This window comes from Gallinula chloropus (assembly GCF_964237585.1).
Source record: "Gallinula chloropus genome assembly, chromosome: Z".
In the NCBI taxonomy this organism is placed as follows: Eukaryota; Metazoa; Chordata; class Aves; order Gruiformes; family Rallidae; genus Gallinula; species Gallinula chloropus.
The window spans coordinates 39,483,584-39,495,950 of record NC_140089.1 but is presented as its reverse complement, the minus strand read 5'-3'; the positions used below and the strand labels follow the sequence as shown (position 1 = coordinate 39,495,950).

Sequence of the window (12,367 nt, the reverse complement as noted above, 5' to 3'; positions counted from 1 at the left end):
AGGTCTCCCCTTAGTCTTCTTTTCTCTAGGCTGAACAGTCCCAGCTCACTCAGCCTTTCCTCATAGGGGAGATGCTCCAGGCCCTTAATCATCTTCATAGCCTTTCTCTGGACTCTCTCCAGGAGATCCCTGTCTTTTTTATACCAGGGAGCCCAGAACTGGACACAATACTCAGGTGGGGCCTGACCAGGGCAGAGTAGAGGGGGAGGATCACCTCCTTCAACCTGCTGGCCACACTCCTCCTGATGCACCCCAGGATCCCATTGGCTCTCTTAGCCAAGCTGTCATCAACCAGGACCCCCACGTCCTTCTCCACAGAGCTCTTCTCCAGCAGGTCATACCCCAGCCTGTACTGATACAAGTGGTTATTCCTTCCCAGGTACAAGACTTTCCTTGCTTTTGTTGAATTTCATCTGGTTTCTCCCTGCCCAGCTCTCCAGCCTGTCCAGGTCTTGCTGAATGGCAGCGCAGTGTTCCTGCGTGTCAGCCACCCCTCCCAGCTTTGTATCATCGGCGTACTTGCTGAGGGTGGATGCTATTCCCTCATCAAGGTCGTCAATGAAGATATTAAACAGGACGGGACCCAACACCGAGCCCTGGGGAACACCGCTAGTCACAGGTCTCCAGTCAGACTCTGCTCCACTGATCATCACCCTCTGACAGTACTGAAAGCCTTGATGAAGTCAAGGTAGATGACATCCACTGCTCTCCCTCCATCTACCCAGCCGGTGATGAGATCATAGAAGGCTGTGAGATTGGTCAAGCATGATCTCCACTTGGTGAATCCATGCTGACTACTCCTCATGACCTTCTTCTCTTCCAATTGCTTGGAGATGGCATCCAGAACAAGCTGTTCCATCACCTTTCCAGGGACAGAAGCGTGGCTGACCGGCCTACAGTTGCTGAGATCCTCCTTCTTGCCCTTTTTAAAGACTGGAGTAACATTGGTTATCCTCCAGTCTTCAGGCACTTCTCCTCTGCTTCAAAACCTGTCAAAGATGATAGAGTGGCTCAGCAATCACTTCCACCAGCTCCTTCAGTACATGTGGATGCATCCCATCCGGGCCCATGGATTTGTGTGTGTTAATCCCTTTTAGATGCTCCTGGACCACCCCCACCTCAACAGGAGGGAAGCTCTTCATTTCCCAAACTCTCCTACTTTCTTCCAGTGTCTGTGGGTCCCGAGGGGCCTTTGAAGTGAAGACCAAAGCAAAGGTGGCATTCAGTATCTCCACCTCCTCAGCATCCCAGTGTAGTGAATCTTTTTGTTGACTGCTTGCAAGCACCTGGGCTACACTGTTTTACTCTGCGTTTCAGCCTTTCATTATACTTTACCACTCTTTCCCCTTTGTGTCCTGTGAACAAAAAGGCTTCAGACAAATGTATGTACATTTATCTGTGCAGACGTGAGTGTGCAAAACTACTACTGCTGAGGTATTAGTCCTTAGCTCTAGAGACGAGGTCTGCTTCATCCCATTTTTAAACTTCACATGATTAGTAAATAATTCAGGTGTGTAGAGTTCTTGTGGAAGATGTCCAGTCTTCCTCAGGAATGTCCTCCTCAAGCACTTCTGACTTCTCAAAATGAATTCTTGCTAAGGTCTATTTTTTCACCTTTTGTATTACTTTGTCCATCAGACATTTTTGCTTGGTGACAGCCCTCACTTCTGTAAAGCCCAAAGTTTGTGTGTATACATCAAAGAAATGCCGCAGAAGTACAGCAAAGAAAGAGGCTGCTGCAGTAATCAAACTCTATTGGAGGAATGCACTGACAACCCCAATGGCAGCACCATGGGGTTACTCAGAAGGAAGGTACATTGCTGGGAATGAGCACAGCATGACCTGTGGTGTCATGCCGTAAAAGTACGACTATGTCATGGTTTTGCCCCAGCTGTCAGCTGAGCACTGGGAATGCTGCTGGCCTGTGAGGCACCTATAGCATGTCCTGCACCTTAGTAAAGCAATTTGTGACACAAAGCTTGTGATACAGCCAATGATACAAAGCTGGGAGGAGTGGCTGACACGCAGGAACACTGCGCTGCCATCCAGAGAGACCTGGACAGGCTGGAGAGCTGGGCAGGGAGAAACCAGATGACGTTCAACAAAAGCAAGTGTAGAGTCTTGCACCTGGGAAGGAATAACCACTTATATCAGTACAGGCTGGGGATGACCTGCTGGAGAAGAGCTCTGTGGAGAAGGACCTGGGGGTCCTGGTTGATGACAGGTTGGCCATGAGCCAGCAGTGTGCCCTGGTGGCTAAGAGAGCCAATGGGATCCTGGGGTGCATCAGGAGGAGTGTGGCCAGCAGGTTGAAGGAGGTGATCCTCCCCCTCTACTCTGCCCTGGTCAGGCCTCACCTGGAGTATTGTGTCCAGTTCTGGGCTCCCTGGTGACAGAGCACTGGGACAGGTTGCCCAGGGGTGTTGTGGAGTCTCCTCTGGAGATATTTAAGACCTGTCTGGATGCCTACTTGTGTGATATGTCCTAGGAAGCCTGCTTTGGTAAGGGGGTTGGACCCGATGATCTCTCGAGGTCCCTTCCAACCCCTACAATTCTGTGATTCTGTGTTTCTGTGATTGTGCTTGCAATTGGTACACTGCTATCTGCCTTAGGGCTGGCATTCTAATTTCTGATAGGAAACATTTCTCAGGCTGCTGAGAAATCTTCAAAATGATAAGACGTAAGCTCTGTTTGTAATTTTCCTTGTCATTGCTGGCACTAGTACTTTCTACTGCTCTAATTAAGATTTTGGAAGATAGGTTGGAAATCATTCTTCACCTGAGAGATGTTGAGGACTGGGTGAAGGAGTCAGTTCCTGATTATTCTCTATCAAAGCTTCTATACATTACCAATATTTTTTTATACTACATTACACCTGTGGACTGCGCACTTGTAAGCTGCCATGCCTCACTATACACATTCTGGCACAGAAAGCATGACTTGTGTTTTTGTGATGCTCTTTAGATACATCATCGTTCTGCTTACTGCCAGTTGGAGGTTTGGGAACACATTTACATGCAAATTGAAATTTACAGGGCCAAGTAAGACATTAGAGCTGTAGTGTTTTCCAAAATAATGTCTGATGATTAAAATTGAACCAAATGCATTAGAAGAGTAAAGGAATGTTGACTGATTTAATGCACTCTGCTAAAACCATGTTCATCATTAATACATACACAGGATGAATTGGTTTCTGTTTTATCTCAAATTTACAAATTCTATTGCACATGCTTGTACTCAGCTGAAGCAACATAACAAAGAATTTCAGATGCTGGTGAACTGGCACTTTCACAGAGCTAGAAAGGATGCAAGAGGCATGTATGTGTGCATTTGATTTTACATACAAGAGAAACCATGCAGTTGGAAAGCTCTTTCTTTGTGGCATGCAAGTATTCTGCCAGTCTTCTCCATATTAATAAGTTTTAGTAATAACTTGTCTAACATGTAATTAATGTTATACTGGACTATTATGATAATGGACATAAATTACCCAGATTCTGAACTTAATGAAATAGAGGAGCATTTTGCAACTGATTTCCATGAGGCTAAGAAAGAGGCCCATGAGGTGCTCTTTCCTTTCAACCATAGACTTGTAAACCCTTCATCTACTTATTGAAGATATATGAAAAGAGGATAGACAGATCTTAATATAACAAGTCTGTAGTAATATGTATGTATTTGGAAGGTATATCCAACCTTCCCACTTTAGATATATCCCTAGGACCCATTTCCTACTTTTTAAATAGTAAACCTGAGGCTGACAGAGGGAAAGCAGCTCAGCTCTGGTGACCTGGACAATGATTAAGAAAAAAGTAGATTCACAAGGAATCACTAGGTTGGAAAAGACCTTTTAGAACACTGAATCCAACCATTCCCATCCTATGCTAAATCATATCTCTAAGTACCTCATCCACCCTTTTTTTAAACACATCGATGGATGGTGACTCAACCCCTTCCTGGGCAGCCTGGTTACCCTTCTCTGGACATGCTCAAAGACCTCAATGTCCTTCTTGTAGTGAGGGGCCCAGGACTGGACACAGTACTCGAGGTGTGGCCTCACCAATTCTGAATACAGGGCTACAATCACCTCCCTAGACTTACTGGCCACACTATTTTTGATACAAGCCAGGATGCCATTGGCCTTCTTGGCAACCTGGGCATACTGCTGGCTATTATTCAGTTGGCAGTCAACCAACAACCTCAGGTCCTTCTCTGCCTGATTCCTGATCCTTTACATTCTGTATCATTTGGCCTTGCAGATGAAAGTAATTGCACTAGAAAAAAGGCACGATAAATGTAAAATGGTCCCAGATGTTTCAGTGCCATAATCACATGACTGTACATAATAAGGAAAAAAACCCAATATTTATCAGAATCAACAAACGGGTTGTTAGAATGGAGTACTAAATAGCCATGGTAACAAAAGTAAAATAAATGTCAACTAAACAAAAATATTCTTCCTAAAACGGTATTAGTATATTAAGGGAAATCGTAAAGAATAAACTAGATTATTTTGGTAATAGCTAGCTTTAGGGCTATCCTTTGTTCTGCAGCACAAGTGAGACTTCACCTGAACTAAAGGGACAAAATAAGAATTTAAATCTTTAATTTAATTTACAGAGAAAGAGAGCTTTGTAACTTTGAAACAAAAAGTTCACATGGAGAAGTGTCTCTGTACACCTTCAGTTCTTAAAGGAAGACTGAAGAGACAAGACCAGTAAAAAATTATAAAGATGGTTTTATGAACTCTGTTTCTGAATGCAGGTGTATGGCTGAGAAACACTTTGACTGGGGGAATGGGTAGCATCTGTAGGAAGAGAGAAGTCTTACAAAAAAGTGTTTCATTTTTCCTTTGCTTCTTTTGTAGGATGGGGTCTTTTTATGCGCCATGTCTCCCAGCAATCAATGTGTTCCGCCTCCACACATCCATGTACCTCCAGTGCTGGGCAGTGATGTGCTGCAATGTCCCCCAAGAGAGGGTGTTTAAGGCTTCCAGGTCCAATAACTTCTACATGGCCATGCTGCTTTTCATCCTCTTTCTTTCCACACTGCCTGCTGTGTACACCATCGTCTCCATCCCACCATCTTTTGACTGCGGTCCTTTCAGGTTTTTTGCATTTTACATTCATCTTTTGGTTCTGATGTAATGAGCTGTCTCATCTCATCACAGTGAATTACCCAGTAATGAAAAAGAGCTTCTATAAGTATTAGCATCATAAGTGATAGGCCGAGTGTTAATTGTGTCCCATTTCTCATAGTGGATAATTCCTGAATTGGGAAACCTAGAAAACTGAGAAATTATTTAGAAAGTTTTATCTGAAGCATAAAATAGAAAATCTTTTAGTTATTTGGAATGCAAAAAAATATTATTACTGCTATAATTAGGCCAGAAATTTTTCTTAATGAGTAATGCAGCGATCTGTTATGCATCTCGTCTGCTGATTTGAGAGTGATGGCTTTCAGGAAATGTCTACATACGGTCCGTAGGAGGGGCATATCAGAACATATGATGGCATGCTACACATATGGTAGTGTAGTCTTTGACTTCTGTGCCTCTCTGTAAGTGACACATTATTTCATGCATCTGTATTACCACTTTGAAGTGGAATCTGTTTTTGAAATCTTCAAGACCTCCACGTTCATTAGTCCCTTCTAAAAGCTTAGGTCTGCCTTGCTGGAGCAAACATGTGGCTTAGATGCTTCTACATTTTCTCCTTCTGTACTTACTATCTGTAAAGTCTGGTATCATTTTCATCACCTTTTTTTGCTAGGTAGCAACATACATGTATAAGAAATACACAACAACTGTCAATATACGAAATAATTTTTTTAAAAGACTTTAGGCTTTGGTTTTGAATACAGTATCAGCAAAGCAAGAGTACAAGAACCGTGAAAGAGACATCCTGCTTCAAATGAAAGGTTTGAATAATACATTACTGTTGTAAAACAATATCCACACAATCCCCAGTGCATTTCATGAAGCAGCAGAAGTCTTGCTACATTACCTTCAACTAAAGGCAAAATATTTTAAAGACTGTTTCTAGCCACCTGCAACAGTCACCTAAGGGAGAATTGCACGACATGCCAAAAATTCTGATGAGACAGAAAATTGCTTGAATTTATGGAAGCAATGGTAGCAAAGCAAGTGATGCAAAGTATTATCTTCTATTTGTCATAACAAAGTGCAGAGGGAGACATCTGGAGTCAGATCTGAGCAGCTGCAGTTACTGAATTGGTTGTTAAAGCTGGTGAAGGTCTAGAACACAAGTTCTATCAGGAGCAGCTGAGGGAAGTAGACTGCTTAGCCTGGAAAAAAAGAGGAAGATGAGAGACCTTTCAACAGCTACCTAAGAGCATGTTGTAGCAAGGGGTTGTTGGTCTTTTCTCCCAAATAACAAGATGAAATGGCCTGAAGTAGCACCAGGTGAGGTTTAGATTGGATATTAGGAAAAACTTCTTTACTGAACAGGTGGTTAAGAAGTGGAAAAGGATTCCAGGGAAGTAATGGAGTCACCATCCCTGGAGATGTGCTGTGTAGGGACAAGGTTTAGTGGTGGGCTTGGCAGTGCTAGGTTAACAGTTGGACTTGACAATCTTAAATTTCTTTTCCAACCTAAACTATGTGATTCTATTTACTGTGGGTGGGTGGGGAAAGTGGAGAAAAAGGTCTGGTCTGAAGAATTCTAGATGCAACCTTTGTATTAGCCAGAAGAGGGCAAAAGTTGATAATAATTTGTTAAGAAAAAGGACTGATTATCAGAAATGCTTTACAGGAACTGAAAAGGGTTGACAGGAGACCTATATGACAGGTGGCAATTTGGTAACAATTCCTTTAACCAACAAAAACTACCAATCTACTCACGTTGCTGGTTTTGGTAGGCAAAAAACTTCAAACCTTATATTTTAAGGCACAGCCAAAAGCAAAAGAGGCAGGAAAGGACTTTTACATCTACCAAAAGTCTTCTGCAAGAAGAAAATTGTGTTAATGATCTAGGAAAAAATACCTTCTAGATAAGCTGGCCATAGAAAAATTATGTGTGAAAAATATTAGATTTCTGTGACAATAGCAAAAATCTCCTAGAGCACAGCCACTGACTTCTATAGCACTTGTAGATAGCAAAGAAAGATTAGAAAACAGTGCTAAGCAGAAACCAATTTTAAGCAGACTTTGATTATGATTTTGATTATTAAAATCAAAGACCAGATTTGAATTTTTCACTGGGACTTCATAGAACACAAATTGCACTTGACTCTTTGTTAAGTGGTATAGAATCACAACTCACCACACTGATTCTTTGAGGAGTAATCTTGATGGTAACTGCAGCCAATATCTATCTAATAGCTTTAATGAGAATATTGGTGGGGTTTTTCCCCCTTAAAGTACATAAATGCAATTTTAAATAATATTCCTTTCAGAGTGTCAAGTTTTAAGTAATGTTAATATACATTTTACTGTCCGTTTCCCAGATTTGATGTAGTGTGATTAACCAATATATTTACATTACTGCATAGATAACTGTTATATTTATGCTGGTGCATAGACATTGCCATAATATTTATATGTGATAAATTGTTAATTTTTCTCTTTAATAGTGGGAAAACTAGAATGTTTGAAGTCATATCAGAAACTCTGGAGCATGACTTCCCTTCCTGGTTTGGGAAGGTATTTGGTTATGCCTCTAACCCTGGACTCATCCTACCTTTTATATTGCTGATGGTGTATGTACAACATTAACTCAAAGCTTTTTAATTTACATTCTGTTAAGTTTCTTTCACTATGGATCTTCACTGCTTGCATATCTGATTTAACATAGTGCTGATTGCCCTGTGGTGGGGGACCTGAAGAATTCATGAGCCTTTTATTTGATCATAATTAATGTGCTTTTGCACAAAGGACATTATCTCTTGTTTTGTTCAATGCCTTTCCTTTTGGTTTTGTTATGGCTTTTCAAAAATGTTGTTGTTGTCAAGATAATAGGGAAGCTATTCGAATGCAGAGGTCTATAAGGGATCTGAAGTGTGTGACCTTTGATCAGCTCGTCCAGCAGTCAGAGCAGCACATCATAAGTCCTTAGCAAGTTCAATAGACACATGACCATGTTCAATAGAAACATGATCTTCAGTGCCTTTTCCTTTGTAAAAAATGTACTGTATGCTGTTGGGACAGGAGTGTGAGACACGGTATTGGACACTACAAAATAGGGCTAGCAGAGAAGTTTTTTTGGAAATCAGTACCTGGTAAAGAGTAAAGACCCCAAAGCAGTCTCTCTAAAAGACTGTACTAAGTTCTGCTTTATAGAGGCATTTTAAACTGCCGTATACATATACTGGATTATTTAGCATACTGCTGAGCTAGAAGTTAATTCTACATAGAGATAATCTGGTATTTAACCCTGCAATAAAGAATTACCAATAATTATAGAGAAGATTAAAGAATACAATAGAAATTGCAGAAGGATTTTACATGAGCAAAATGAAATTCTGAGATGAAATTTTGCCAAGGTTCACTTAAATCATATTCTTAGCAAGAAAAACAAAGAATCCAGACTGTCCTCTGAAATACATGATTTGTTCCTACTGATTTTTTTAGAAGTGCTGTTCCTTTCATGGAATGGTCCAAGGCAACATAATAAAAATAAAGAAAAGAAAAAAACAAATACATAAGGCAATTACAAGGTAAAATCAGTCAAAGCAGAGAAAACAACATAAGCAGATGAATTATTTACTGCTTACTTCAATAGAAGACTACATATCAGAATTTCTCTAATTAAATCAGGATAGTAAAAAATACTCATTTCATAATGTTATCTCAAAAGTAAAAAGATACATTCAAAAATTAATATTGCATTATACAGTTATGCTTTTGTTTAGTAGCAGAAGGAGGTCATAATTTAAAACAAAAGTGAAAACCTATGCTTTTGGCTGTTTTCTTCACAATATGTGAGTTTGCCTACTGTATTAGTTCAAAAGCTTTCCAAAGTATGGTTTAATCATTTTTAAGGTACGTCATACAAATTAAAAGTTAGAAAATAGTCCATAGTGAGGCACAACTTAATGGGACATTTTCCTTTAATATAAGGTTGGATATAGTTATTATAGTTTATTAATAAAGCAATTTATTTCAATGTTTTTTTTCCTTGAAATAACAATATCGTCTCCATATTATGAAGAATCACATTGTTTGTTGTCAAGATACTACTACAGTTTAGGCATAATAAATGACATAAAGATACAGAATATACATTAGCACAACCGCAATTGTTGTTGTAGGAATGTATGTCTTTTAATTTAAATCATTACATAACAAGATTTTTTTTTTCTTTAAATTTAGCCTGAGTATTTATTATCTCAATGCTACTTCCAAATCGTACAAGGAAGCTAACTTGGAACTTAAAAAGAAGCTACAAAGTGTAAGAAATAGACAATTACTGATTTTCGGTTTTACTAAGTATAAAATAAACACTTCAGGTCATTGAAAAATGCTCTCTCTCTCCCCATCATTAGCAAGCAGAAGAAAATAAAAGAAGAAATAAACAAAAGGCACAGAAATCAAATGAACAAGAAGAAAATCCATTTGAGACAGAACCACCACAGCCAAAGCAAAAAGGAGACAAGCAAGATGAATCCACTCCAAACCAAGGTAAAGGTTTTCGAACTTTTGAGGCATTTATGTATACCAGCCCTTAGTCTACCTCACTGCCATGATTTCTTCCTTTGCCATAAACTTCTGAAAGATATTCATAATACTGAATCACAAGTATTAGCCTAATCTCCAGACCATTTTTCTGTCTTTGGCTCATTTAAGAAATACTGCAACATTATTCCACATAAGGCAACACCAAAGTATAAAAAGTCTGTAATGGCACTGTAATGAATTGCAAGATCCCAGCTACGCAGAAATGAACACTTAAAGCCTGATCTAAATTCCAGTGATCCCTCTTGCCTATCACAAACCAGTCAGGACCAAATCTTGCACCCTCCCATTGTATTTCATTGATCCAGGATTGCTCAGGACAGCATTTGCCTTCTGTGCCAGGTTCACCTGGAAAAGCTACAGTAAGAACACAGTACAGTAGCAGTCCTTATCAGAAAGCCTAACATTTTTAGGCAGGTTTCAGTCTATCCTGAAGGATTTAGCAGGCTGTTTCTCTTCCCCTGACACTGGTAGACTTTCTCCATCATGCATGCATGCCATACAGCCAGTATAAATTCAAGCCTAGCAGAGACACTGAGATTAGAAATTATTGTCTTTCAAAGAACCAAAGTGGAAACCATGTCTGCATCTTCAAAACCTGCATATTTAATTTTGAAACAAGTGCATCTATCTACTTGGGAAAAGCCTTCACTTTCCTCCACTGGGGCCTTGCAAAAAGAACTGGAAGGAAAATATGGTGCAAAGATCATGATTACCACAGATTTCAGGCTGTTGGCAAGGAAGGCCCTAGACTTCCCACCACACTTTTGGACTGGACAGGCAGCTGCAGGATTTCCCCCTCAGTGAATATCTGGTTTGCGAGTTCATTTTTTAATTCTGTTCTCTAAACACATTTCAGATAACAAGAAAGGACAGGATGGCAATGAAGAGAAGAAGACGGGACAGCCACAAGATGCCAGCTCCTCTCAGGCATTCCAGCAACCGGGCTCTGCTCCAAATGGCCACTGTCCCCCACAGAGCAGAGGAGGAAACCTTCCTCCCCCATCCATAGCTGTGACAAGGCCACCAGGGCCCAGGGGTTATGGAGTGCCAGGCTATCCACCTGGAAACCCACGCTTTCCGGGGGTGCAGCCAGGTATGCCCAGGGGCCCTCTCAACTACAGATAAGGAGCCTTGAGTGCACTGTGGTATGATTAAGGACACTGAGGGACAGAAGAGTGCTCCTGACCCCAAACATGCTCCTGCAAGTGCAGAAGCCTGCTGTGTTCATTATAAATCTCAATGTGCATACAAGTTACTCATGCACTTCAGTTTGTTCAGAATAGGAGGTTTCAGAGGAAAACATTGCCTATACCTCCTCATATTTGAAAGCATTGCAAAAATGCATTATCTATTAGGTTAATGTCAATAGGTTGCTAACTTGGGGATATTTGAGATATTTATTAGACAAATGAAAAACATTTTGTATTCAGTTGATTATTTTCTGAGAAGCCTGAATGTGTGTACCTCGTGCCTTTGCCTTTTTCTTAGAAATACAGTTCACTGAAATGATAGCTTCGTACAAAGTGTATGAGAGTCAGTTATATTTAAACTCTGCGTACAGCTTGTCTTCTGCGGGTCAGATATGCTTACCCAAAGATGTCAGTCTGTACATCTGTACATGGAGGAAGAAGAATCTTTTCAAAAGCTCAATGATTACCTCCAAAGTCTTTGGGGAAATATTAAAAAGGTATGAGGAAAGCAATGGTCTGCCTGTTGTTGTGAAGAAAATTTAATTCCTATTACAGTACCACTTTTAGCTAGTAGTAGTTTTATCACATTTTGAATTTAAAAAATCAGAGTAGTGAAGAACTCTCTCCTGTGAAGGAAACCATATTTCAGAAATAGATGTGCAATAATTTCCCCCAAATACCCATCAGGATTGTGTTATGACAGAGAGAACTTTATTGTTGCATGGGAGTATGTTCTGTATTATTCGCATTGTACATATATCATTGTATACTTGTACTAATCTCTGCAGAGCCCAGGGTAGAACAGATCCTTAGTCTAATAGGTCTTCTGGAAACACAGGGTAAATGTGTGAGCCCATGTGTGAGCTGATGTTACTTATTCCAATAAGACAGCTTTATTTTTATGTTTTAATTTTATTTTCTTATCCAGATTTGGACTTTAATAATTATTTTAAGACTCACAAGATTTTAACAACACAATTAGTCAAATGACTGTCTTCTAAAAAAAAAAAAAGTGTATTTCCATTGGGGGCTTCCTATATAATACAGGCCCATTTTGTACATTAGAATAAAAGATCAACCATATCTCAGTATAAAAACAGTCTGTAATATCACAAACCAACTTAAATTGTGGACCTAATTGAAAAAGGCTTACAAATAAACCCCACTATAGACTCTGCATCCCCATAAAACGCGATCCAGTTGCAATTTCTAGCTCAAGCAGTCTTTAAATCAATTGCCAGGACCTCAGAGAATAAAGCAAGGGAAAATTCACTTTATACTTGACCTGACTCTTCTACTGCTTCCATAAGTATCTGCTGTCACCTGAAGATATTACATCAATCAGACCTTTAGTGAACACTAGCATGGCTGTTCTGCAAGTATACATTAAACACGGATAACCAAATTAAATGTATTTCAATAACTATAAGTGAATGGATTCAAAATGTGTTGGTACTAAGGGAGAGAACAAATGAATTAA

General features: G+C 39.9%; 1 protein-coding gene across 1 annotated transcript in view; it reads left to right on the top strand.

The window, feature by feature from the left end:
- Positions 1–10,822, top strand: part of TMC1 (transmembrane channel like 1) — a gene marked incomplete at both ends in the record, with an annotated part of 63,939 nt that extends 53,117 nt beyond the window's left edge. Inside the window, 5 exons of the mRNA XM_084278405.1 lie at positions 4,868–5,107; positions 7,594–7,719; positions 9,332–9,410; positions 9,505–9,640; positions 10,554–10,822. Coding sequence (XP_084134531.1) covers positions 4,868–5,107; positions 7,594–7,719; positions 9,332–9,410; positions 9,505–9,640; positions 10,554–10,822 — 850 coding nt within the window. The remainder of the gene's footprint in view (positions 1–4,867; positions 5,108–7,593; positions 7,720–9,331; positions 9,411–9,504; positions 9,641–10,553) is intronic.
- Between the last annotated feature and the right edge of the window lie 1,545 nt (positions 10,823–12,367).